At 42.7% G+C, this 26,557-nt stretch overlaps 1 protein-coding gene across 2 annotated transcripts in view; it reads right to left on the reverse strand.

Annotated features, from left to right (window-relative positions):
• MBOAT2 (membrane bound O-acyltransferase domain containing 2) overlaps positions 1–26,557 on the reverse strand; it is a 171,404-nt gene that overhangs the window by 26,710 nt on the left and 118,137 nt on the right. For both annotated transcript variants that reach the window (XM_034766471.1, XM_034766470.1), the window contains 2 exons: positions 16,659–16,713; positions 7,469–7,652 (listed from right to left, as the gene is read on the reverse strand). In XM_034766471.1, the coding sequence (XP_034622362.1) occupies positions 7,469–7,652; positions 16,659–16,713 (239 nt within the window). The remainder of the gene's footprint in view (positions 1–7,468; positions 7,653–16,658; positions 16,714–26,557) is intronic.

Genomic DNA, 26,557 nt, shown 5'->3' on the forward strand with positions numbered 1-26,557 from the left:
AGGTTCCACATTTCTCCTTTCTCGCCCCCCCCCCCCCTTGTCCATCTGCACTTCATCTCTGGGCAGTCTCATTTGCAAACATTTCAGCTATCAACTCTATGCTGAAATGTCTCTCAGATCTCTCTCTCTCTCTACTCTGGACCTGTTTCCTTCTGCCCAGACTAAGGCTGTCTCTACACTGCCACTTTCAGTGCTAAAACTTTTGTCATTCAGGGGTGGGAAAAAAAAAAACCACCCCGAGCGACACAAGTTTTAGCACTGAAAAGCGCCAGTATAGACAGTGCTTTATCGCTGGAAGCCACACTCCTGGTGATAAAGCTACCACCGCTCATTCAGGGTGGTTATTTTTTATTGCCGGGAGAGCACTCCCCCATGCGATAAAGTGGGTCTAAGCTGCCCACGTCACAGCGCTGCCACAGCAGCATTGCCACAGCCGCGCTGTAACGTGGGCAGTGTAGACATACCCTAAAATCTCTCTTTCTGAGATTTCCTTGTGCATGTCATTGTTACATTCAATGTGAGCAGAATAGAGCTCTTAATCTTTCCTCCCACTCCAAAATAGTCACCACTCCCTCCATTCTCAGACCCCATGGACAACACCACAACTCTGCCTGTCACTCAGGCATGTAATCTGGGCATTCTATTCATTTTGGTCTCTTCTAGAGCCTCATATCCGGGTCATGTATGAATTCTGTACATCTTACATAATATCTCTAAGATCCAGCTTTTCCTTTCTGACCACAACTAGATCTCTTCTCCCAAGCACTCATCTTAACTACTGCATCCTACTCTCTGGCTTTGACACATTCCATTTTGTTCCACATATATCCATTCAAAATGCTGCTGCAAATATTTTCCTGGCTTGTTGTTTTACCCACACCACCCTCTCTGTGTTGTCCACCCTTTAGCATATTAAATACACTACCAATCTTTGCTTTTAAGGTCCCTACCTATTCATATCTTATACACTACTGAGATGCTGACTGCTACTTCTGTTCTTGCCAGCTGGCCTTCACCCATTTACTACATTTTCCAAACAAGTACTTTCATGCTCCCTCCTGTGCTGCTCCCAATACATGGGATGAGCTCCCTGTAAACATCTGCAAAGCCACTTGATTGTCCACCTTCAAATGCCTCCTTAAAGTCTCCTCCGCCATGAGGTCAGTGCATCACTCAGAGAAGGAATCTTCCCTTCCTCTTTCAAACAAGCAGAAATCTGACCAACACTGAAGAAACCCACCATGGATACTTCAGTCCTAGCCAATTCCCAACCAGTGTCAAGCCTTCTGATTATTTACAAGTTCATAGCTAGCAAAAGGCTAACTACAAGCACATATAACTGAAGTTAACATTCTAGACATTATTCATTCTGGATTCAGGCCAGGACATGGAAATGAAATTGCTTTAGTGGCACTGATGGATATCTCCTCCTGTCAACAGACAGAAGCAGTGCTTCACATTTTTGACCATGAGATATGGCTGTATCATCTCAGAGGTGGCAGGGATCCAAGGTGATGCACTAAAATTATTTGGGTTCTTCCTAGACGGGCATATCCAACAAGTAGTGACAGGAAACTGCACCTCCATTACTAGACCCCCCTCATCTGTAGAGTTCTACAAGGATCAATTCTCTCTCTGGTCCTTTCCAGCATCTACATGCAACCACTAAGTGAACTGGTCAGACAACATGGACTCAAGAGTCACCAATATTCAGTTGACACACCGCTCTACCTTCCCTTCACCACATGTGATTACACCACTACAACCAAGATGGTCAGTGCTTGGATGAGACCAGCTCACGAATGAATAGCTGGCTGAAGCAAAGCTGAGGTGATGGTGGGCAGAAAGGAAAGTATTTTGAATAATTTTCAGCCATGATGCAGTCTCCTTTGGCAGAATGTTCACATCCACCATTGGTCAATTAGGTCTGTAGTCTAGGAGTACTCTTGGACTCCTCACTGATTCTAAGCACTGGTTGGCTAGGAGTCTCCTTCCCATCCTGGTGAAGAATGACTTAGCCTCTGTTATTCATGCCTTCTTCACTTTTTGGCTGGCCTACAGCAGTGCTACATACTTGGGCCTGAAACCGCCAGCACTCAGAAAACTCCAACAACTACAAAATGTTGCAGTGCAAAACAGGCTACTCAAATATTTGTGAACAAATCATATCTGTCTTCCGCTCTCTACACTGGCTTCCCATAGACTTTATAATCAATTTCAAGGTCTCTGTCCCTCTCTTCAAAATGCTCCATGGCTTGGGTCCAGGATACCTAAAAGGCCACAATACCAGGTCAAAGACCCTGGTTGACAATTTTGCTCCTGTGGAGCGATGGAACTCTCAACAATAAAAGTAAAGGTTGTCTATGTGGGAGACAAAACCTTATCCAGAATGTCCAAGACTGTGTTATGAACTCCCCCAGGAACTAAGGAACTTCACAAACCTCACTACCTTTCATTCCAACTGTAAGCCACCTTGCTTTCTTTAACAAAAACACATAGCAACAGGTATGTTTATAAAATAATAACCCTACCAAAACAATACATTCCACTGCACACACACCTCCTTCTGGGGAGAGGATGAAAGAACAAACGTGTCAGATATTAGTCATGTTGCTTAATGCGCGACTGGAAGGCAAGCTCAGATACCATGGTGATGAAGGTGGTATAAAAACCTATGTAGAACAGAGGCCAAGAATACTGGTTAAATACTTCAGACTTTCAATATTTCAAATTTATAATCCTTAAAAAAATGTTAAGTACCCAAACCTACAAAACTGCCATGTGACCCCTTTCCTCTAAGTGACTCTTAAATCCTTCATGTTGTCAAAGATTTAAGATTAGATTACTGAAGATATTGGCATATCTGCATAAACATTAATAGTGGTTCACATGAGCTCTTGCGCTTTCTGGTGGTGAGGGAGATGGTAAGCAGAGAGAGCATTGAGGGGGTGTGGTTAGTGACTTTTACATATCACAGAACTCTGTGAGAGAATTGTCTCAAAAAAGGTTTTAGAGCAAGATAACAGAATGATTCAACAGAATTAAATAAACTGCTTGGATAATTCAGCAGAAAAGCTTGGATAATTCAGCAGTTGGAGTCAGCAAGGTTTCTTCCTCAAGGGTTGGTGTTTATCAAGAAAGTAAAATAATTATCAGAAAGTAAGCAGAAAAAAAACCTTTTTAATGTTCAACTCCATCCTGAGACTTCTCGGTGAGGAGCCTTAATTTCCCAAAAGTATTCTTCCCTTTGTCTCCTATTCAGCCACTCTTCTATTCCTTCCCCTGAGTTCCTGTTCAAGGGAAGGGAAAGGCTGAACGGCATTAATCCCTTGTTCTCTGGGGATGTAAACAAAGGGCTGAATTTCCACAAGTTACTCACAATTATTCACACATGTTAGTACATGTGTAATTTACCTAAACAAATACCCAATCTATACACACAAACCATTTATTTGCACGTGCACACAGTCAGTGCAAATACATGGGTGCAAATCCAAGGCATTTGTACTCACACAAATTGAGTACAAATGAGCACAAGTGACTGCTAGGTAGTGGATGCTGTCTAATGTGAAATGTAGATAACATTGCGAGTTTTGCTGGAATTTAGTTCACTTTTTAAAATCCAAACCATAAAACTATGAAACTGGTGGTTTTGGTCTACAATTGTGAGAAAATAATGTGTCCAAAAATTATTCTGTTTAAATATTTTATTATATTTACATTGTATGTTTTAGGATAAATGTCTAGGTAAGACGATGACAACTTGTCATAATTTTATTATGGTTTTGCTCATTAGGTTGATTTTTAAGTTCATAATACCATTTTGCTATTGTTCTTATGTATTATTTGTATGACAGTAAACCCCAGAGATCCCCAGTCAGGTTCAGTGACCCATTATTCTAGCACTTTACAAACACAGGAGAAGACAGTCCCTGCCTCTAACAGAATGATTCTGAATTAGTTTGTGTGAGAAGAATATTGACCCTCACCCAAGATCACAAAAACTGCAACTCAATTTCCTATGTAAGTGTGGTTTTGAAAAATGTTAATTCACGTAAGAGTATCAGAATAACCAGTTCATGTTTTCAAGGTAGACTGTCAAAGCATATAACAAGTAAAATCCTTTCTAAAAGTAACAATTCCAATTTAGAGGACGGCTGATGAGATGTTCTATTAGCTTTTGCCATTTACAAATGTTGGTCAAACCTTCTACTTTAAAAAGTCTCTATATAACAGGAAAGCTGCTTTTTTCAGCATAAACCAGAAATACCCTTCTCTAAAAACACTGATCTGATGTATTCGTTACCTAAACACAAAGCAGTTTAAGAGACCATATTTCACTGGTCAGACACTGCCATAGTTTCATGGTGACAAAACATTACGCAAGTATCAATATCATACTTGGAAGATGTTCAGTCATTCAAGTTAATGAATGCAATTTTGTAGTCCTTGGCCCTGATCACCACAAAGTTTCAGTTTGCTATGATTTTTACTGCCCCAGTAACTGACTACTGTCTTTTAAGTAATAGACCAACCAAGCGGGATCTCACAATTCTATTTCATTATGAATTTGGAAAAATGAGATCACCAAACCTGGCAAAAAAATGCTGTTGGGCAATCTTGTTATCCTTTCAGCACCTAGGGCTTGATACAAATCCCTCTTATGTCTACAGGAAGATTCTTGCTGACTTCATAGAGTTTTGGATCAGCCCTTAAGCAATTAAAACTTCCAGGCAAACTTTTACACTTCTATTGAAATGGATTCATTTTTACATCTTCTTGGGTGATGCACACACAAAAATTAGTTCAGTAAATTAATGAACTATAATAAAGCTTACTATATTTGAGATTACAATACAATCAGTTAGTTAAAAACTGCTGGCAATTAGCAACAGCATCAACATCTAAAAATAGTCTAAGGGCAGGTCTACACTAACCCCCCAATTCGAACTAAGGTACGCAACTTCAGCTACGTGAATAACGTAGCTGAAGTTCGAAGTACCTTAGTTCGAACCTACCTCTGTCCAGACGCGGCAGGCAGGCTCCCCCGTCGACTTCGCGGTACTCCTCTCGCTGAGCTGGAGTACCGCAGTCGACGGCGAGCACTTCCGGGTTTGACTTATCTCGTCCAGACAAGACGCGATAAGTCGAACCCAGAAGTTCGATTTGCTTGCCGCCGAACTACCAGGTAGTGTAGACCTACCCTAAGAAGCCAAAAGCAGGGAGACTTTTTCCACAGGAATCCTGTATTTTAAGGATAGCTAACAGCTATAATAAAAGTAAACTTACGAAGATAGATATTAATTTCTGACTGTTGACACCACTTTGAGCACCAACAAATGATAGCTTGTAAAAAGGCATAACAGGAGGGAGATATGAAATAAATCATTTTAAAATGTTGACTAGATTCAGTTAACATGCAATTAACACAGTAAAATGCTAGACTAGATTCATGTCATGCACTTAACACAAGTGTACAGGAGGAGGCTGGCATGAATATTTGAGGTTATAGAAATAAAATTGGACAAGAAAGGAAGCATATAGTAAATTTAGCTGAAAGATTCTTCCGTCTAAGATATTAACATTTGCTGATCCTCATTAAGTTTCTTATTTTGATGAGTTACCTAATGATTTGTTTTTCTTTAAAAAGTAAAATTAATATGAAAATTTAGGAAAATATCTTTAGATAATCATTTTATTAAGATAACAGGATTGTAACATGAGTCATAACAAAACAATCAAGGTTGTAAATGATACAGCAAATGCAGTAAACAAATAGATAATCCACAATTTTTTCAAAAGCACGCAGTACTCACTGGTGTTATAAAATGCAGCCAAATTTGTCTAACACCAGTTGGGAGATGAAGTATCAGGAGCACAGACAGTTTATCTTAATCTTAATGTCAAAAAGCGAATGCAGCATAAATTATAAATAAATAAATAAATAAAATTTAAAAAAATCAAGCACTGTATGAGCAACACAATTTAAGGGAAATTGCTTACCTGTAGCTAGAGTATTTTGAAGGTAGAATCCTTTATAGATTCACACATATATTGGCATTGTGATCTTCAGATAGCATGCTTAGTAGCAAGATTATGTGGTAAAGTTTAGTACCACTTTGAGGCATATGCACAAGCATATCTACGTCAGGCAAGCACATAGGCCTCACCCTCACTTTCCAACTACCTGCTCAGAAATAAGATTCAAAGTTAAGCAGGGAAAAGGTAAGCTGGAGATGGATTTGGGGAGGCAATATATTTGGAGATCTCCAGTTCTTTCACAATAACCTTGTGTTCTCTGTTTGAGGTGATAACTGTATCTTGGACTAAAATTCAAATATGTGTACATATATACAGTCAGACGAATTAATGTGCAGGATGATGGAAACGTATGTTCCGCATCCTTAATGTAAAACGGATCAGTTTTAAAAAAGGGCAATATACAAAATGTCAGTAGTCATTGATCTTAATTCAAATCATATGTGCATCATTTGCAACAGATGATCAACAGGCCTTTCATCCATATGTGCCTGGACCCCCACTCTGATAAGGGAGCAAATAAAAAAACCCTAATGTGCATGGATTCTGGGTGGAGTGTGGTATGATAATGATACAAGTATGTCATTGGTATTGTGTCTGTACAAACAATCTGTTTACTTGTCCTTCATATGAATAAAGAAATGAAAAAAAATTAAGACTGAAAAAGTTCCTATAAATATGTTAAAGCTCTCTCTCCCCTAAGAAAGACCTGATTAGAGGGGCTTGTTACATGTAAATGTGCAGTTTTAGCCTGAACTACAGAAAGAAGCTAACAAAAAAGTTTAAGAGACTTTGAAGTACACCTCTACCCTGATATAACGCGACCCAATATAACACAAATTCGGATATAACACGGTAAAGCAGTGCTCCGGGGGGGGGGAGGGGGGGGGGGGGCTGCGCACTCCGGCGGATCAAAGCAAGTTCGATATAACGCGGTTTCACCTATAATGCGGTAAGATTTTTTGGCTCCCAAGGACAGCATTATATCGGGGTAGAGGTGTAGCTTATAAATCTCCCATTCAATTTCCATGGACAAAATGCATGCGGTTTTTCCCATTATTTCCAGCCCATTTTCGGAAGCAGTTCATGCAGACAAATATGCTTGTAAGGAAGTGCACATGAACTGCTTCATCTGAAGGTGGTATTTTACCATATAAGCTTATTAGGCAGCTCCAAGATTATTTACTTTTGTTCAGAAGACCCAACAGTGGGAATCTATGCAGAACACCTACCTTTCAGGAAAAAGACTTTTTAAAAACAAAACAAAACAAAACAAAAACAAAGAACTGTACCACTGAATAAACTCCAGATATATCTGAGAAGTTATGTCTGTAAATGAATAATGCAAACCAAGCTTTTCATGCAATGACTATATATATATAGATAGATAGATATATATAGCAGCACTGCAAAAAATCATAGTTCTTACATTTGGTGAGGGATCTGTTTGTTCATATTTTACATCTTCTTTCCCATTTGCTTCAGACTGTGTCAGTTGGTATGATCTGCCTTCAATGAAAGTAATATAGTCTTTATAAGAGCATAACGGGCCTGCCAGGATACCCATGAAATTACAGTTGTAACTTAAATACTCCAGTAGACTTGGCATGCGTCTGTAATTCAAAGACAAGCAACTTGTGAGAGGTACTCTATGCTTTTAAAACAGTCCACTGTAGGAATAATCATTTATTTTATTACTTATTCTAATTTCAATTAAAACACATACAGTGAAGCAGTCTAGTTACATTTTTATAACTACAATTTAAAATATAAATGAATGTTTCTTCATCAGTCTGTACTGAGTGTTTCCAGACTGATTTGCCTACCCACAGGGACTTTCTCAAAGCCCAAAATCATACCATCAGTTTTTAAGTAGATCTCCCCACTGTGATCAATGAGAAACACTGCTTAAAAATCAATTATATAATATAACTATGCAATTAGATAAAGGGCTCTTGTCAGTCTAAATTTAATTTGTCCAGAGTAAGAGACTGAATGATTTTTCATGGTAGCACAGGTTTTATATATATAGTATATACATACGTATGTGTACACGTACACACACACCCTTCTGAACCACCCTAAGTACACTAATACAGGCAAAAAAAGCATACTAAAAAAAAAAAAAAAAACAGAACAGCTTTGGTCCTCTGTCAAAATTGTGGTAAAAATTCCTGAAATTGACAAAGAATTCCAAATGGTTTGTCTTGTGGAAGTGACACGAAGAATAGAAAAATATTGAATAAAGGAGGACATTTTCTACCTGTATGTCCTAATAGATGGTACAAAAATAATATTTAAATAAATGAGAACTGTCTGTAAAACCCCCACTTGGGATTTCTTTTTGAAAGGACATAAGCATAAATGTCAACACCTCACATAAATTATAGGTCCTCCCATTCTGAAAGTTGGTATTTATTTCTCCCCTGATTTTTTTTTTTAAGAGAAGGAAGGCACTCAATTCTTCAGTAGCTGTCATTGAACCATTATTTCAGTGATAATAAAATGAGTAACAAAAAGAATTGTGATGTTCCCTTATTCAGTTTTTGAAAAGCACATTACATATCAACTACTTTCCCTAAGAACTGCTAACATAATCTTTCAATAACTTAAAAAGTGCTGAGAAGGATTTCTACTCCACACTCAAGTAATTTTGAATACTTCAGTTCAATCAGGACTCAAATTTATGATAACAGGAAGCCTAAAATCAATGCATCCAAACGAATGAATATACTAGTTCACATTTTCCCTATATACTTCATCAGTATGATTTTTCCAGTGTAGTAAACACCAGGATATGTTGACTTCTTGGTCTACTAGAGTTTTGGTCACAGAACATCTTGTATTTAAACTTAAATTCAATTCCCAACTTCATTAACTTCATGCACACACAAAACCTACGTATTTCTAAATTATTCTTACAGCAAACATGGTGTGGCTATCACCACCGGAGGCAAGATAGGAATACTAAACCCTTCTCCAAAATGAGACACACTGTCACCTGCAGTTCAATTCTCACTGGAATCCGTGACCAAATTTCCCAAAGACGGTTTTCCACCTGCTATTATTTCATTTATGCCACAGAAAAGTAATCTCTATATTTTTAATCCGTTCAAATTCCCTTAATGCATAACTCAAGAGCTGGAGTGGTCAGCTGATCAAAACAGAGAATTTTGAAGAGTTTAAACAGAATATAGCATACTTTTCTTTTACAGAAGATGCAGCTGAGGATCTGCCCCTAGCCTCAATCTCAGAAAAGGTACCAGAAAGAGTAAAAAAAGAAAAAAAAAAGTTACTAACCTTTCTGTAACTGTTGTTTTTCAAGATGTATTGCACATGTCCACTCCACTGAAGGTGTGTGCGTGCCCCAAGCACAGTCGATGGAAATTTTTCCCTCGATGATACCCATCGGGGCAGCTTGGGCGCCCTCTGGTGCTGCGTGCTCCTAGTGCCCGTATAAAGGGCCCAGTGACCCCATTCCCCCAGTTTCTTCTTTTCGGAGAGCTCCGACATAGAGGGGATGGGTCGTGGAATGGATATGTGCAACACATCTCAAAGAACAACAGTTACAGAAAGGTTAGTAACCATTTTTTCTTCGAGTGCTTGCACATGTCCATTCCATTGTAGGTGACTCCCAAGCAGTTGCATAGAAGGTGGGATTGGAGTTCATGGACATGCTTACTGCAAAACAGCTCAACCGATTCTGGCACCGTCCCTAGACTGTTGGCATACTGAGCAGAGAACATATGCACTGATAACCAAGTTGCTGCTCTGCAAATGTCCTGAATAGGGATGTGAACTAAGAATGCCATTGATGATGCTTGTTTTCTTGTGGAGTGGGCAGTCAGGATAGCTGGTGGCAGAACACCATGTGCTCGTAACACGTGAAAATGCACGACATGATCCAAGACTAAATTTTCTGAACAGAGATGGGAAGACCTCATCCTGTCAGCTATTGCGATGAACAATTGGGTGGATTTACAGAATAGTTTGGTACGTTCTATGTAGAATGCTAGAGCATGTCTAGCATCCAATGAGTGAAGCTGCTGTTATTCTCTATTTGCATGTGGTTTCAGATAGAAAACGGGTAGGAAGTTTGCCTGATTGCTATGAAACTGGGAAACTACCTTTGGAAGGAAGCTTGGGTGAGGATGTAGCTGCACCTTGTCCTTAAAGAATACTGTGTACGGAGGTTCCGATGTGAGGGCATGGATCTCTGAGACCATTCTAGCAGAAGTAATGGCCACTAAGAAAGCCACCTTCCATGAAAGGTATAACAAGGGTCATGTTGCCAACGATTCAAATAGGGGACCCATAAGTTTTGATAAGATTGGGTTTAGGTCCTATGGAGGGACAGGTTCTCGCACTTGGGGATATAGTCTTTCTAGACCCTTGAGAAAACAGATATTACTGCAAGGTGAACCTTGATTGAGGAGATCGCTAAACCTTCCTGTTTCAGGTGTAACAAGAATGTCCTGAAGTGATGACCGCGCGTGTTGGGAAGACCAGATGGAGAACTGCTTCCACTTTGAAAGGTAAGTAGCACTGATGGATGGCTTCCTGCTACCTACTAGTGTATGGGGAGATTTTAGCGGACGAGCAAAATGCCTGGACTACTATCAATAACTAGAATATCGATTGTCATGCTTATTGCCAAAAGCAGCTAAATCAGTAGGTCTTAGCAGGCTTCTGCAACGGCTTTACCATATCTAGCAAGAAGCCAGGAGGGGATGGGGGTCCTGTGTCCTTTCTGATAAGATCTCGGTTGAAATTGCTGAGGTATATGTTTTAGAAAAACAGGAAACTTATCTATATCTGCCCTTTGGGATGTGTTTGTCAGGACCCTCAAGACATGCGGATTCTGCAAATACACATCTGTCTAATTAATGGTTTGAGGAACTTACTCTTGCTTAAACTTTGAAATCGTTTGCTTAACAAGATTTTTTTATTGACATGTTATTGTTACACTAACCCAAATAAATAAGGAGAGAAAGTATGGCGTAGATGGACTCTTCAGGGACACTGCTTAGGATCCCCAACAGCAGCTGAAAAACTGACCAATTGGACAGCTGTAATTTCACCACTCAAAGAGCCATCCAGACTTCAGTAACTATTGATTTTTGGGGTGTCTAAGTGCTTGAGACTAAAATAAAGCGCAGCTTTAAGTGAAAGAACTCTTGTATTATACTGTTTGCGCCAGCCACCGATCGGTCGGACGGTTGTCTCTTCAGTGATTTATTTCCTGCCAGTGCCCCATCAAGAGTAATAGTTACCAAGAGCTTTTGGTTTTTAGAATCACGGTAACAATAGGACCTAACAAACCTGCTCCGAGCAAGCCAGCTTTCTGGGATTTAGCCATGGCATTTATTCCAGGCTGTCGGGTGGAGAGAGCTGAGGTTCAGGTCGAGCAGACGACCATGATGCAGAGAGATCAGGTCCAGATGTAGCAAGAGCGGCATCATAGCCACCATGGAGGTCCTAGCAATGTGGCGAACCAATGCTGACGTGGCCAAGCTGGAGTTATTAGAATGACCCATGCCCGGTTCCAGTTGATCTTGAGCAGACCCTTGTGCATGAATGGAATAGTAGGGAAAGCGTAATACAGGTGACTTGTCCACGGGAGTAGGAAGGCATCGGTGAGCAATCCCAGGCTGAGACCTCACAGGGAGCAGAACTGGTGACACTTCCTGTTGTGCCTGGTTGAAAAAGGTCTACCCAGGGAGTCCCCGACTGCTGGAAAATGTCTCTTGCGATGTCCAGGCGAAGGGACCACTTATATGACTGGAGAAAGACCTGCTGAGGTGATCTGCCCACCCGTTCTGCACTCCTGAAATGTGGATTGAGTGAGCTATGCAGAACTCACATAGCTGAACTGCTTCTCGACATGGAGGTGCGAGGGGGAGAGCAAGCTCCTCCCTGCCTGTTGAGATAGAACATGGCTGCAGTGTTGTCCGTAAGAACCAACAAGCTCTTGCCCATAATGTGAGGCAGGAACGTCTGACCGGCCAGGTGAACTGCCCTGAGCTCTCTGACTTTTTAGCGAGAGCTCTTCCAGAGACCAAAGGCTTTCAGTCCTGAGGAGACCCAGGTGAGCTCCCCAGCCTAGCACTGATGCATCTGAGATCAAGGATATCAATGGTTGGGGCCCTGAAAAGGGAATGCCCACACAAACCGCCAGCGGGTCCAGCCACCAGTTGAGGGAGGTGAGGACCGGGGAAGGTACTTTGAGACCAGAGTCCAGATAGTGGCGGTTTGGCGAGTACACCGAGGCCAGTCGTGTCTGACCGGGTCTGTGGTGTACTCTTGTGTGCTGCACTACATACGTACAAAAATCCATGTGGCCCAAAAGCATCAGACAGTCCTGGGCTGTTGTAATTGGGTGGCCCTTGAGGTATACTATCAGGGACATGATTGTCTGAAATTGACTTTCTGGGAGGAAAGTCTGGCCTGGGTAGAATCGAGCACCGCTCCAATAAACTCTATCCTCTGTACTGGAGTGAGGGTAGACGTCTGTACATTTATTAGCAAGCCCAGGGCATGAAATGTCGACTAGATGAGGAAGATGCTGGACTTTACCTGAGCCCTAGACCAGCCTCTGACTAGCCAGTCATCTAGGTACGAGTAGACTTGCACCCCTCACTTCCTCAGGAAGGGTGCCATTATTCCCGAAGATTTTGTAAACACCTGTGGAGCTGCTGACAGGCTGAATGGGAGTACCGCGAATTGGTAGTGCATGTGGTTCATGACGAATGTTAAGAACCTTCTTTGGCCTTGGAAGATTAATATATGGAAGTAAGTGTCTCTTAAATCGAGGGCAGCATACCAATCCCCGGGATCCAGGGAGGGAATAATATAAGCCAGGGAGACTATGAAGCGCTTTAATTTCTTGAGATAGCTGTTAAACTGGCGCAGGTCTAGAATAGATCTGAGACCGACCATAATTTTCGGGATTAGGAAATAATAGGAGTAGAACCTCTTCTCCATTAGATTTTGTGGACCCTCTTTCACAGCTCCCACCTGAAGAAGAGACTGAACCTCCTTGGCCAGAAGTTGCTCTTGAGAGGGGTCCCTGAAGAAGGAACAGGGAGGGAGGGTGTGAAGGAGGGGTAGAAATGAATTGGAGAATATATCCCACTTCCACCATGTTCAGTACCCAATGGTCTGTTATGATACGAGAGAGTAAACACAGATGAAGTGGGATAGGCAGTCTGCAAATAAAGGGAAAACGGGATCCAGAAACATGGAACCTGGTACAACATCCTCGAGCATCCCATCAAAAGGTCTTTTTGGAGTCTCCGGGTGTTTGGATGGGACAGACATTGACTCTGAGGTAGAAGGGGGTGGTGGTCTATTCCTAAAGCCCCTGCTCCTTTTCCTCTGTGGGTCTTGATGGGCCGGTGAGGTGGAGTACCAGAAGGACTGCTGAGGTCTGTAGTGCTTCCTTGAAGTTGCTAGGATATACAATCCCAGGGACACAAGGGTCACCATGGTGTCCTTCAGTCCATGCAGCTTCACGTCGGTCTGCTCCGAAAAGAGCTAAGCTCTCTCGAAGGGAAGGTCCTGCAGGGTTTGCTGGACCCTTCTTCAGGAGGCTGGAGGATTGTAGCCATAAACTCCTATGGTTGGCTACCATGGAAGCCTGGACCTGACCGCTGAATCTGCTGCATCCAAGGCAGCTTGCAGGAAAGCCCTTGTTATCCATTTCCCCTCATCTACCAGCAAGAAGTACTCCAGCCTGGCCTCTTGCAGCAGCAAGTCTCTGAACTTCAACATGAAGTCCCACATGTTTAAGTCACATCTGTGCAGGAGCATCTGCTGGTTAGCAATCCTGAGCTGCAGACCCCCAGTAGAGTAGTCTTTTCTACTGAAAAAGTCCAACTTTTTGGAGTCCTTTGCTTTATGTGTTGAACCATGCAGACACTGCCTTTCCCTTTCATTGGCAGCAGATACCACCAGAGATCCTAGAGACTGGGTGAGAAAGAGTGTACAGGAACTCATAACCCTGAGCAAGAATGAAGTATTTCCTCTTGGCTCTCTTTGACATAGGGGGAAGAGATGCAAGGGTTTGCAAAGAGGCTTTCACAGGGTCCATGATGGCCTCATTGAGAGACAGGGCTACTTTTGATGGCCAGAATGTCAACCAGACTAAGGGAGGACTCCTTTACTACCTCCATCTGTAAGCCCAAATTTAAGGCCACCCTCATCAGCAAATCCTGGTGGGCCTTATAGTTACAGTGGGAAGGCGACACGCCCGCCCCTGACACAGCCTCGTCTGGAGAGGAGTCCAGCACTGGCTGAGGGCACTCCTCTTCTCCCTCTGTGCTGACAGGATCCCACAAAGCAGGTTCCTGAAAGTTGGCACTGGGTTTGGTATCTGAATCCTGGTCAGGTGCTGCCCAATGGGACGGAGGTGCCCTTCTCTTGGAGGCCACTGAATAAAAGTGTCTCAAATGGGGGCCGGAGATTGGAGGAAACCCCCACCGGTTCCAAAAGGGTCATGGCCCACTAGGCCAAGCACTCAATGGCATTACTGTGCCCAGGTCCACGGCAGGGTAGGGATGACTGAAAGAATAGCGGGGGTGGCTCCTCGGACGAGAGGAGTGCAATTTAACCTCTTGATTCCAGTGACAATGAGCCTCCCTCAGTGATCAGGGAAGTGCAGTTCCCACCAGTGCTGGAGACCAGTGCCAAGGTGGGGAAGTCTGCATTCGGGCCAGCATGATCAGTTTCCCATTAGATGGTACCATGGGCTCTGGAACCAAACTGTAATTAGGGGCCATGTGCTCCCTCCTGCCTTCCAGCACCGATACAACTGACTCCTATACTGCTGGTGACGCCAGTACCAACAGCGATAGCAAGTCTCTGGCAGCAGCAGCAAATGCCTCCAGTGTGGATGGCACTGCAATAACACAGGTATCACACTGTTCCTCAGGTGCTGATGGTTCATCCGGTACTAGACTCTATGATGCTGACTGCTGTGATGTCGAGGCAGAGGAGTGGCCTGACTTAGGTCTCATACTGCTCTGCTCCCCGTGCCTGGCCTTTGGCGTCAGGGAACATCCTCTCAGTTTCTTATGCCTCTTCCTTGGCACTGGGGATGGCGAAACAGTGCTGGGAATCTTACCTGGTGGAAGGAGCGCTCCTCACTGATGCCAAGGTGCTTGGTGCCAAGTCCAACCGGCTCAGAGAAAGGTCTCAGCACTGCCTTTATAAGCAGGAATTTCAACCTGGCCTCCCGATCCTCCTTCATACGAGGCTTAAAGTCTCTGCAAATCTGACAACGATACCTGACGTGAGCCTCTCCCAAGCACTTTAGGCAACTAGAGCACGGGTTGCTCAGGGGCATAGCCTTGTTACAGGATGCACAAGGCTTGAAGCCTGGTGACAGAGGCATGCCTTGGCACCAAGTACTGACGCAATTCTGCTAACAAACGGAGAAACACAAACTATACTAACAAAGACTAATTAACTATTTACAACTACTAACTACAAAAATTATCAGAAAAATTACGCCCACTGAGAAAGCTTGCCGTAGCAAGAAGCACAGTTCCACCGACCGTCATGGATGGTAAAAAGGAACAGAGGAGGTGTGGGGTTGTCTGGGCCCTTTAAACTGGCACTCTGAGTGCGTGGGTATGAGAAGGCCCCCAAGCCACCCCAACGGCTACCACCGAGGGAAAAATTTCCGGCAACTGTGCTCAGGGCATGTACACATCTACAATGGAATGGACATGTGCAAGCACTTGAAGTTTTGTACTCCATTCTTATGACAAATGTGGTCAGCATGAATATGCTGCAATAGAATGCCCTCCTTCCTTTTAGTGTTTCAAGACTCATCATCCCACAATGCTATAACAAGAGGATTTCTCTTCTCTCATTTCATGTGTGAAGGAAATAGTAAGAAATTTAAAATTAAAATTTGAAGTTGCTGGGGTTTTTTTAGTCCAATTAGCTTCATGCCATTAAGATTTCTGAAATAATAGGTACTAAAAAGAAAGTTATTTCTGAAGAGCAGAAATTTTCCACTTATCTGATCTGTTCACCACAAAAATGGTCTTGATTTCAGATGTTGGATACTTAAAGCCTTCAAAAGCTATATAACTACAGTGTCAAATAGAGTAATCCCAAAGCACTTATGTACTCTTTGATTGGACAGACACCGTGGCATAAACTAGGGTACTGACATCTATTAACAAGTCTTCCAAATAAAGAAAGGAGGGAAAGAATCAAACTAAAAGTTGTAAAAGAGAAATCAGAGAAAAGTATTTTGTTTCTTTGATGGCTGTAACTCACATGTACTATGCAGTTACTAATCAATTACTAAGCAGAGTACATACTTTTATTCTTCATTGTCAAGAAAAAAACTTTAATAAGAAATTGTCTGTTTTAGGAAATGCCTTGTAAGTAAAATGTAAAGTCTATTTCAGGAGATATCTTCCAAGGGCAAAAAAGACCCCACATGAAATTAAATTACAAATATACTGTACATGCAATCTAAACCAGATCCAGCTAGATAACTGGACATCTTATGTATCAACTGCATCAGAGCTATAAAGTCTTCATAATCCATGCAAAGCATTCAAAACAGAAACTATACTCATAAGTATAGGAAAGCCTACCTTACAGCCAAGCATCTCTGTGATGGGGTCAATTCTTCTTCTTTTCGAAACATTCCTGTAGAAGAGGGAAGAAATAAGCACTAGTTAACCATTTATTTGCCAGAGATAATGGGGTTTCCTTGTGTCACAGTTCAGGGCAACTGTACCTTTATCCCCCCTTCTGTGGTCCTTCGAGGGCACCCACTACTCGGCTGCTCAGCCATCCCCTGTTTTGAAGTGGTACTGAAACTAGGGGTGCTGCTTGAAGTAGTAAGAACAAACACCACATACGTGGTTTCCATTGTTTCCATCATTAGCACTCCCATTATAAAACCTGTTCCAGCACCCCTGCTCTCTTAGGCAGAGACTCACATTCCTCTGCCTCCTGACCGGAGGCTGCACAGTTTCCTGCCCACACTGTGATATTCCCAGCAAGCCAGACTGCCTAAACAGGCCAGCATCTGCACTTTGCTTTCTCTCTAAGGGCTATCAACAGCTGTCATTGCCTGCAGTTACAAGTTACCATGCAGCTCTTTCTAAGCGAGCACCTTTATTTTTATTCTTAAGGTGAAAACATTAGAGAGTAAACATACTGAAAATTAAAAAACGTATACTAATGCTAATAAGTTTACCAGAGATCACCACCCCTCCCAACTCCAAAAAGGACTCTGGTATGAGTCAGTCCTTCAACCCTCACAATGGGGTTTTTCTGTGGTTACAAGTTCATAACAGCCTTAGCTCAGAATTAGTCAACCTATGTATATGTTAGTCTTTCTTTTATTATAGCTTGAGCTTTTGATCTTGAGACTCTGGGAACAAGTAATCCGTAGACAATGATCCCCTCTTCAGGGTGTACCTTCTAAAGCAGGAGTCTCAAAGTCCTGGCCTGTGGGCCATCTGCGGCCCGAGAACTCCCCACTGCAATCCATGGAGGAGAGATGCATGCAGACACGCTGCCCGATGTCTGCTGCAGGCGCTGCCCCCCGTAGCTCCCATTGGCTGGGGGAGAGGGACAGAGATACCATCACTAGTCACCGGGCAGAGTCAGCCATGGAGGCAGCGTCACTTTTTCCCACAATGAATATAAAGTCAAAATACTGAACACAACTATCTGATGCACACCTTGCTGCAATCCTGAAGGTTTCAACTGCTCAGTCACTGAGGCCAAACATCAACAAACTGATAGAACTGAAGCGTTGCCAGGTGTCTGGCAAACACTAAAAACTCTCTGGCAGGCAAAGAATTGTATAAAGTTGTATGACAGTTTTATTATTTCTAAGAAATTCTAAATAAAAAATACAATATAAACGTTTTCTTTTCTGAACACCATCTTCAGTGACATTATTGGCCCGTTGGGAGGATTTGAGGACTGGCACTGGCCCTAAGGTAAATTGAGTTTGAAACTCCTGTTCTAAAGGTTGGGTTTTGCATAACTGGAAATGGAGAATTTGCATTCACCTCCCCTTAGAGATTACCTAAGTAAACCATTTGACGCTATTAGTCCCAAAAGTCCATTCTTGTCCAGCACATTGTTCAGTATAGTCCTTTGAATTTCATACGACTTCCCAGAGTTCACAGCCCATCCCTTCCCAAAGGGAAGTTACATACAATCCTGGCTCACAATCATTGAATACAGTGGTTTTCAACGTGTGTGTGTGTGTGTATCTCTCTCTCTCTCTTTAAGGAGTCCGCGAAAGGGTGTCATTACCATAGAACAGTGGTCTGTGGATCCCTAGGGGTCCGTAGACTTTGTCTAAGATTTCCAAAGGGGTCTGCACCTCCATGTGAAATTTTTTAGGGGTCACAAATGAAAAACAGTTGAAAACCACTGATTTAATATAATGGGCCCCATAACATACTTACACTTAATACAATAAGGCCTCCCAAAAATACCGCAGGAAATTGCCACATCTGTCGCTCCTAGGTGATCCAATGTAGTTTCTCAGTTCCTGAAAAATCTTGCTAACCTGAGAGATCAGACCTAAACTGTGCCCAGAGGCCCCAGCCAACTGTGGGGTCTGGAAAAAATCTGACACCGGGTGGTGGAAGCTCGAAGCACTAGCTGCCTGGCAGGCAGGCAGGGTAGGAGAAGCCCCGATGCCCTGACCCTGCTCCCCAGCAGCAGCACTGGGTGGACAGGATGGGGCGGGGGAAACCCCCGGCAGCAGTGCCAGGTGGGCGGGATGGGGGGAAGCCCCCACTCCCTGGCAGCAGTGCTGGGTGAAGTAGGGGAAGCCCTCGCACTCCGACCCTGCTCCCCAGCAGCAGCGTTGGGTAAGCAGGGTTGGGGAAGTCCCCAGAACCCCCTGACCCAGGCAGAAGCCGCGGGGTGGCGAGGGGAAGCCGCCAGCACCCCCCAACCCTATAAGCAGCTGTGGGGTAGTGGAGGAAGCCCCTAGCGCCCCCAACCCCATCAGAAGCCATGTGGCTCATCCCCAGCAGAAGCCAAGGGGTAGTGGGAGAAGCCCCAGCACTCCAACCCTGGTCCCCTGCAGAAGCGCAGGGGGCGCCAGGGGGAAGTCTCAGTACCCAGACCCTCTCTGCAGCACCAGCACTGAAGGAGCTCTCACTCCCTGCCACGGACTCAGGACTGGAGGAGCTCTGACTCCTAGTTGTGGCCGAAGGGCCATGGTGTGGGGACAGAGCTTCTCCAGTCTTGGAGCCCTGGGGGGGTGGGGCAGAAAGGAGCAAATAGGCTGCGGAGGCCGCAATAAGGGCAGAATGGTGGGATCCTGGGTGGAACAGGGGTGGGCCCCAGAGAAGGAGCAAAAAGGGGCTTGACCACAGGCGGAAGGGGTGAGGAGGAGCCCTCCCCACGTGCTCTGGTCCAGGGCCCCAGGAAACCTTAATCCACCACTGCCCTTGCTATGCAGATAATCGGGAGTTTCCTGTAAACTCAAATCCTTACTGTTTGTAAAATATTATACATTATAGTCCAAAAGAAGAGACAGGAGATAACAGTTTTTGTTGTCACTATGGCATTGGCAGCAACAAAAGCAAACAGAACACAGATGTCAGTTGAATAAAATAGCACAGGCATGTATTGTAATCATGAAGTTACTCTTTTGAAAGTGATACTAAGGCATTAACCAAAATGATGTCATTGATACAGCAAAAGTTGCATGAGAGTTATAAAATAAGTTCTAGCTCAAGAAGGACTAAAAGAAAGGAAATAATCCCTAGTTTCCAGGAGGAGGAGGTGTCAAATTACTAAAAAATAATCTAGGTTCACTGATTTATTTAAAGCCAAACAAACTGAAATAGAGCAGATGCATTTGAGAAACACAGTCGGGAAAACAGCTGCTACTTTTTGTTGTGAACGAGCTAACATTTATTAAACGGGAACTCATCTTGTCATGATGGTCCATGAACAAAAGAGATGTAATATGTAGTAGACTTGGAAAACAAAACGTAATTTATTAAATTGTCATTATGGTCTTGAATTTTTTTTAAAAAAACCTATATTTTAGAAAGCAAGTGAATGGACAGCGGGCTACATATAGGATTCCTGGGTTTTAAAACACTCTAAACTAGTGCTAAAGATATTTTAAGCTTTTGAATGATGTGCTGGAGTTCTTTTACTAAACACAAAGAGTGTTTGCAGTTGGGAAAAGAAGAGGGTGAAGAAAGGCTCAAGACAAACGAAAATAGGAGGGAATTATTTATACCAATTATGGAAAGAAACATTCTTCAGAACTTAAGTTTATGAAAATTAATAATGACTGCCAGAACTATTGCTATAAATATGTCTGATATGGTACTATGTACCACAATTTGAGTGGGCAGTTAGTCAAATTTCCAGTAGCTACCAACCAATGTGAACTGTACTATGTTTATTATTTGTTTTATTTTTCCTTGAGCTGTCTCCATAGTTTTTATTGTGCAACTCATCTTTAGAAGATGCCATGATTAGACTGTCCAGAATTGGTAAATATGGCTGTTACCTATATCAATGTCTAATCCATTCTCAAATTTCTATAAACTCTGTGCCTCAATGATGATAGCAATGAGTTCCACAGTTTAACGGGCATTGCATTGTATTGAAAAATATTTGTCTACCAGCTTTTGATCCACTTCCTTTCACTTTCATTGCACATTCCTTTGTATGTTGGAGGTTCCTGTATTATGATAGAGGGTAAACAGAAAGGCCTGGTTACACTATGTACACACCACTGGAGTATCTCTGTATCTCTGCACTGGTATTTATCCAACCACCGCTCCATAATTAGGGCAACTAAAATGATTAGGGGTTTGGAACGGGTCCCATATGAGGAGAGATTAAAGAGGCTAGGACTTTTCAGCTTGGAAAAAAGGAGACTAAGGGGAGATATGATTGAGATATATAAAATCATGAATGATGTGAAGAAAGTGAATAAGTAAAAGTTATTTACTTGTTCCCATAATATAATATAGGGGTCACCAAATGAAATTAATGGGCATCAGGTTTAAAACAAATAAAAGGAAGTTCTTCTTCACACAGCACACAGTCAACCTGTGGAACCCCTTGCCTGAGGAGGTTGTGAAGGCTAGGACTATAACAGGGTTTAAAAGAGATAAATTCATGGAGGTTAGGTCCATTAATGGCTATTAGCCAGGATGAGTAAGGAATGGTGTCCCTAGCCTCTGTTTGTGAGAGGGTGGAAATGGATGGCAGGAGAGAGATCACTTGATCATTACCTGTTAGGTTCACTCCCTCTGGGGCACCTGGCATTAGCTACTGTCGGTAGACAGGATACTGGGCCGGATGGACCTTTGGTCTGATCCAGTCTGGCCGTTCTTATGTTCTTTCCCATGTGCATTACTTTTTATTTGTCAACAATACATTTCTCTGCTGCTCTGTTCCTGTACACCCAGTTTTGTTAGGCCATAGCTATACTGGCAGAAGTCTGTAGTGTAGACATCAGTCAGGGGTATGAAGAGGTGTGATTCTTGACCAACTTAGTCATGTTGGCAAAAACCCCTAGTGGAGATGCAGATATACAGGAAGAACCGCAAGTTTAAAATATATTATTAATTATTTGTATTACCATGGCACCTAGAAGCCCTAATCATAGATCAAGACCCCAGTCATAGATCAGGATCCCATTGTGCTTGTCATCGGCGATCCTTGCAGCTCGATTGTCTTCCATAAAATGACCACTGGTTGATCCGCAGGTGGCTAATGAGACTGATCTGGGATCCACAGATCTTGTCACAATTGGGGCAGACACTTCCCAATGGAAAGGGTTGATCTGGATTGTTGAGTTGGACTGAGGCGCGTTCTTTCCGCTTTTCCTGGTTCACCATTTCCTGTTGTCTCCACTGGCTCTCGAAATACTGGGATCCTTGCCACAAGGTCCTTTTCCACTTTGGTTAGTCAAGGGCTTGGGTTTCCCATGAGTTTATGTCAATATTGCACTTCTTCGTGTTGTCATTGAGGGTGTCTTTGAAGCGCTTTTTTTGCTTGACCATCATCTATTGGCCATGGCTCAGTTGTGAGAACATGACTTGCTTCGGGAGTCGATTTTCTGGCATTTAAAGAACATGACCAGCTCAACAGAGTTGGTGGTAGATGATCATAGATTCAATACTAGAGGTTTAGGCTTGGAACAGAACTAGGATGACCAGACAGCAAGTGTGAAAAATCGGGACAGGGGTGAGGGGGAACTATGAGCCTATATAAGAAAAAGACCCCAAAATTGGGATTGTCCCTATAAAATCGTGCCATCTGGTCACCCTAAACAGAACACTGACGTTGGTGTGTCAATCATCCCACTTGATTCAGAAGATCTTGCAGACGTAGCGTTAATTATATTGTTCAAGAACCTTGAGGCATCTACTGTACATAACCCAGGTTTCGGCACTGTACAAGAGAGCAGGGATAACAACGGACTGGTATACAGGAAGCCTGGTTTGATTCTTGATGCCACGATCTTTGAAGACATGTTTTCTCAAGTGTCCGAAAGCTGCACTGGCATATTGAAGGCAGTGTTGAATTTTCTGTGACAGAGCGCTGCTGAGGTAAAAGAAGTGCTCAACATTCTCCAGGGTCTCTTTATTGATCTGAATTACAGGAGCTGGATTCTGGTGATCTGGAGCCTGCTGGTTGAGAACTTTAGTTTTCTTGTTATTGAGTATGAGGCCGAGTTGGTTGTAGACCTTAGAGAAAACGTCGACTATTTTTTGAATATCTTCTTCTGAGTGGACACACACGGCAGAGTCATCCACAAGTTGGAGTTAAAAGACCAATTTAGTGATAGTCTTGATCGCTGATAGGAGACAAATGAGGTTGAAGAGCTTGCTGTCCATTCTGTATTGAATGTCAAGTCCGGAGGGGAGCTTGTCAGCCAAGAGAAGGAGGGTGACAGCAAGGAAGATGGAAAAGGGTTGGAGCGATGATACAGGCTTGCTTAACTCCTGTCTATAGTAGGAAGGGGTCCATTTCGGTCCATGGCGACCATCACAGACACGTTGTCATGGAGGAGTCAGAGGATGGCAACAAATTTTGGCAGGGCCCAAATGTAAGAATTCTCCACAGAGCCTCACCACTGATGAAGTCTAACGCTTTCATGAAATCGATGAAGGCCAGGTACAGAGGTTGATGTTGCTTGCAGCACTTTTCTTGAAGTTGGCAGGCAGTGAAGTCATAGACCATGACCCCATTGTGCTATACACCATGCAAACAGCTTATTTCACTCGTGAGGGTGATTTTATGGCATTGGTCCAAAGCACAGCTTCATCAGTATGGCTGCATCCACACTAAGGAGTGCTTTGCCAATATCCAGGGTTCCCAACTTATAAAAACCTTAATGTCAATGGCATGATAGATGTTTGTTTTCATTTTAGGAGCAGAGAGCGAAAACAATGTTTTTTACATATATTTGATGTATCATATAAAATTACACAGGAAAATGAGAAACATTTTAGCATGATGAAGAATCAACTTTAACCCATGCTAACATTCATCCATCTATGCAGCTAGCCACCCACATATCCACTCACAGTCTCTCACTCAGTCCAGTCTATTACTTATTCATTTCCAGATTTTGTTACCCTATTATTCTCTTAGATCTTACACTCACCCCTAAAGAACTTTAATCCTCCATTCTGCCATTTACTTTACATAGGAGATGCTTTTAAAAAAAAATCAAATGTCTGCCATTTTTTGTAGCCACTTCAGAAGAATGTTTTCATTTTAATATCTCCCTCATAATGGGCCTTTTGGTACAAAAAAGGCAATTGAAATTCATTTATTGAATGTATTGATTGTTTTGTATATTACCGAAATAAGTCATTTCATATAACTCAGGTCTGTGCCACTGTACAAGCCAGATTTCCTATTTTTGTGTTTGTGATGTCAGTCCATTTATACAGTCACAAGGGCACAAAAACCCACCACAGGGTTTATCTAAGACGTCTTCCTCAAGCAGCAAAGAATAAGTATGAATGGAAACACAGTTTCCTAAGGTACTCAAACTTTTAAATAGGGAAGTGTGTCATACCAAAGATGCAACAGAATGAAGCTTAAGATTTAATCATAATGTGCAAAGTTCTATGCTAATTTACAATACATGCAATACTACTGAAGTCAGAGAAGCATACAATGGGAGCCAGGTTAGAATATGCCCCTACAAAATTAGCACACAGAGTCTTCATTTTAAAAGAATGCACACTAGGCGCACAGAAAGTGCAAATATAGATTGTAACAAATGTAGCAATGTTCTTTAATAATTATTAATATGGTCTCTGGCTCTGTCACTGGTGTGATGTTTCTGTACTGTACATGGGAATGGATAGTTCACCCTCAGGGTATGACAGGATAGCAGAGCCTAAGTACCTAGGGAAAGAGGCCCTTTCTAATAATCATATAACTTACACTGAAGGGTTGTTCAGAGATAACGCTAGAATGAGTAGCACAGTGCTTCTAACTTGCTGTCCCTGGTGGTGGTGGGAGGGGAGGGACAATGAAAGCAGTTTGAACAAGATGCGGCAGACAGACAGATCCAGACTGAGAATCCCAAAGAGCTTGTCTTCACTGCAAAAGTAACTTGAGTTATAACTCAACACACAAAAACCCTTCAACTCCAGTTCAGTGGTGGTGGTACTTTTAACTCAAGTTGGCTGCCTTGAGAGGTGACATAGGCTAAAGCTTGAGCTAACACAATTTGCCATCCACTAATATGGCACTCTAAGGGGGAGTGGCTAGTGCCACTCAAATATTGCCAATCCTCCAATGTCTTCCCACTATTCCTTGGGACCATATTCTCTTGCCATCTACCTATTCTTTATTTCCAATCTGGAAGTCACCTACCAATTCATATAGGTCAATGCAGTGTTTTGGAACTCACATTCACACAGTGCTTCCAGCAACTGCACTTGTACTGCTCTAGTACAGAACTCTGCTTGATTGGAATGTGGCCAGGAAGACATATCCCCAGGATACTACCAGATGGCCATAGCCTGACACCTTGGTTCCGGGTGGTAAGGAACAGGATTTCAAGACAAAAACCCAGAATTCAAAGTTCTATCACGACGACTTCTCCAAGAAGCTGGGAGAGAAATAGGAGGCTCTGGATTCATTAGGAGAAGCTGGTTCTGTTCTGATAACTTAAAAGAAAAGCCTATCTAACTTATATTGTAGTGAAGCATCAGATCAGATGAGAGTTAACATTACTTGTTTTAAAATCCTTTTCCCTCTAGTGCTTTTCCCAACTACTACATAAAAATACTTTGTTTAAAGAAAGTTATTGGCCAATATCATTGGTCACAGGTCCCTACAGGGAAGAAGTGCAGGTGGCCAAAATCCAATTGCATCTGCAGGGTGATAAGTGTGACATACCAGGTGCAAACTAATGAGGAGCTGTGTCACCCCTGCCCTGAAACCTTGCTGCGGTAGCCACGAGCCTGGACTGCTCACAAACAGCCTCCCGCATGTAAGTCACTCCCAACTTTGTCTGTGTGTGTGCTGCAGCCAGCCAGCCACACCTGGATTCTTACCATCTTTAAAGACTACCTCAGAATCACCCCAACACACTCCCAATCCCAGATTTTCCCTCAGAAACTTGGACAGCACAACTATACTGAGTCTGTTATTCTTTTAAGGGAATAATATGCACATAACTTGCTACTCCAAATGGAGTTACGGAGACACTTCATCTTGAATACACTGGATTCGATAAAACCATACAACAAGTTTAACAATAAAACGTTTACTGATGTAGTTTACTTAAACTACATTAGATTCATAGCAAAGTTTTCTCACCACGTGCTTTCAGCAGTTTTAATGACCAAACTCTTTAGGTCAGGAGGATTTCTCCCAAGAATCCCAAAGGCTGTTTCCTTTGTCTCTTCAGGCATAGTGAATATGATGGATGAGGGTGGGGCAGGTACCTGGGGCGTTTGTCCCTCCCTTTTATAGTTCCAGTCCCACCCTTGAAAAATATTTCCAGCTGAGACACAGGAGACAGAAAGTCTATGTGAAAGGAGATTCCCTGCTGTTTTTTTCACCTGTTTGAATTTCCTTTGCGCCCACGCCCCCCAACCCCGCCACTTTATGACTCTGTTTAGTGCTTAAATGCAAAGTAAGGCAAGCACAAATTCCTTCCTCTGTTTAGGAGGGACCTGACTTCAGCCTGGGCAGGGCTGTGGGTTTGGAACTTGCATTAACATCATTGTACAGGGGAAGTGTTGCCACACATATTCAATCAGGACAATACTGGCTAGCAAAGTATGAGTTTTCAAATTATACCTTACAAGGCATACCTTATTATACATACATACATTATTACAAAAGTGTGTAGGGTATATTCTGCCACAATAAGCAGTTGATAAATAGTACTCAATAGTGTACAGGTCCCAATATAAGAGCAGAAGAATCACAACATTTCACCTGAGACCAGAAAGGGGACAAAGGTACAGCTAGCCCCATAATTGTGACACGT

Source organism: Trachemys scripta, chromosome 3 (genome assembly GCF_013100865.1).
Source record: "Trachemys scripta elegans isolate TJP31775 chromosome 3, CAS_Tse_1.0, whole genome shotgun sequence".
Lineage (NCBI taxonomy): Eukaryota > Metazoa > Chordata > Testudines > Emydidae > Trachemys > Trachemys scripta.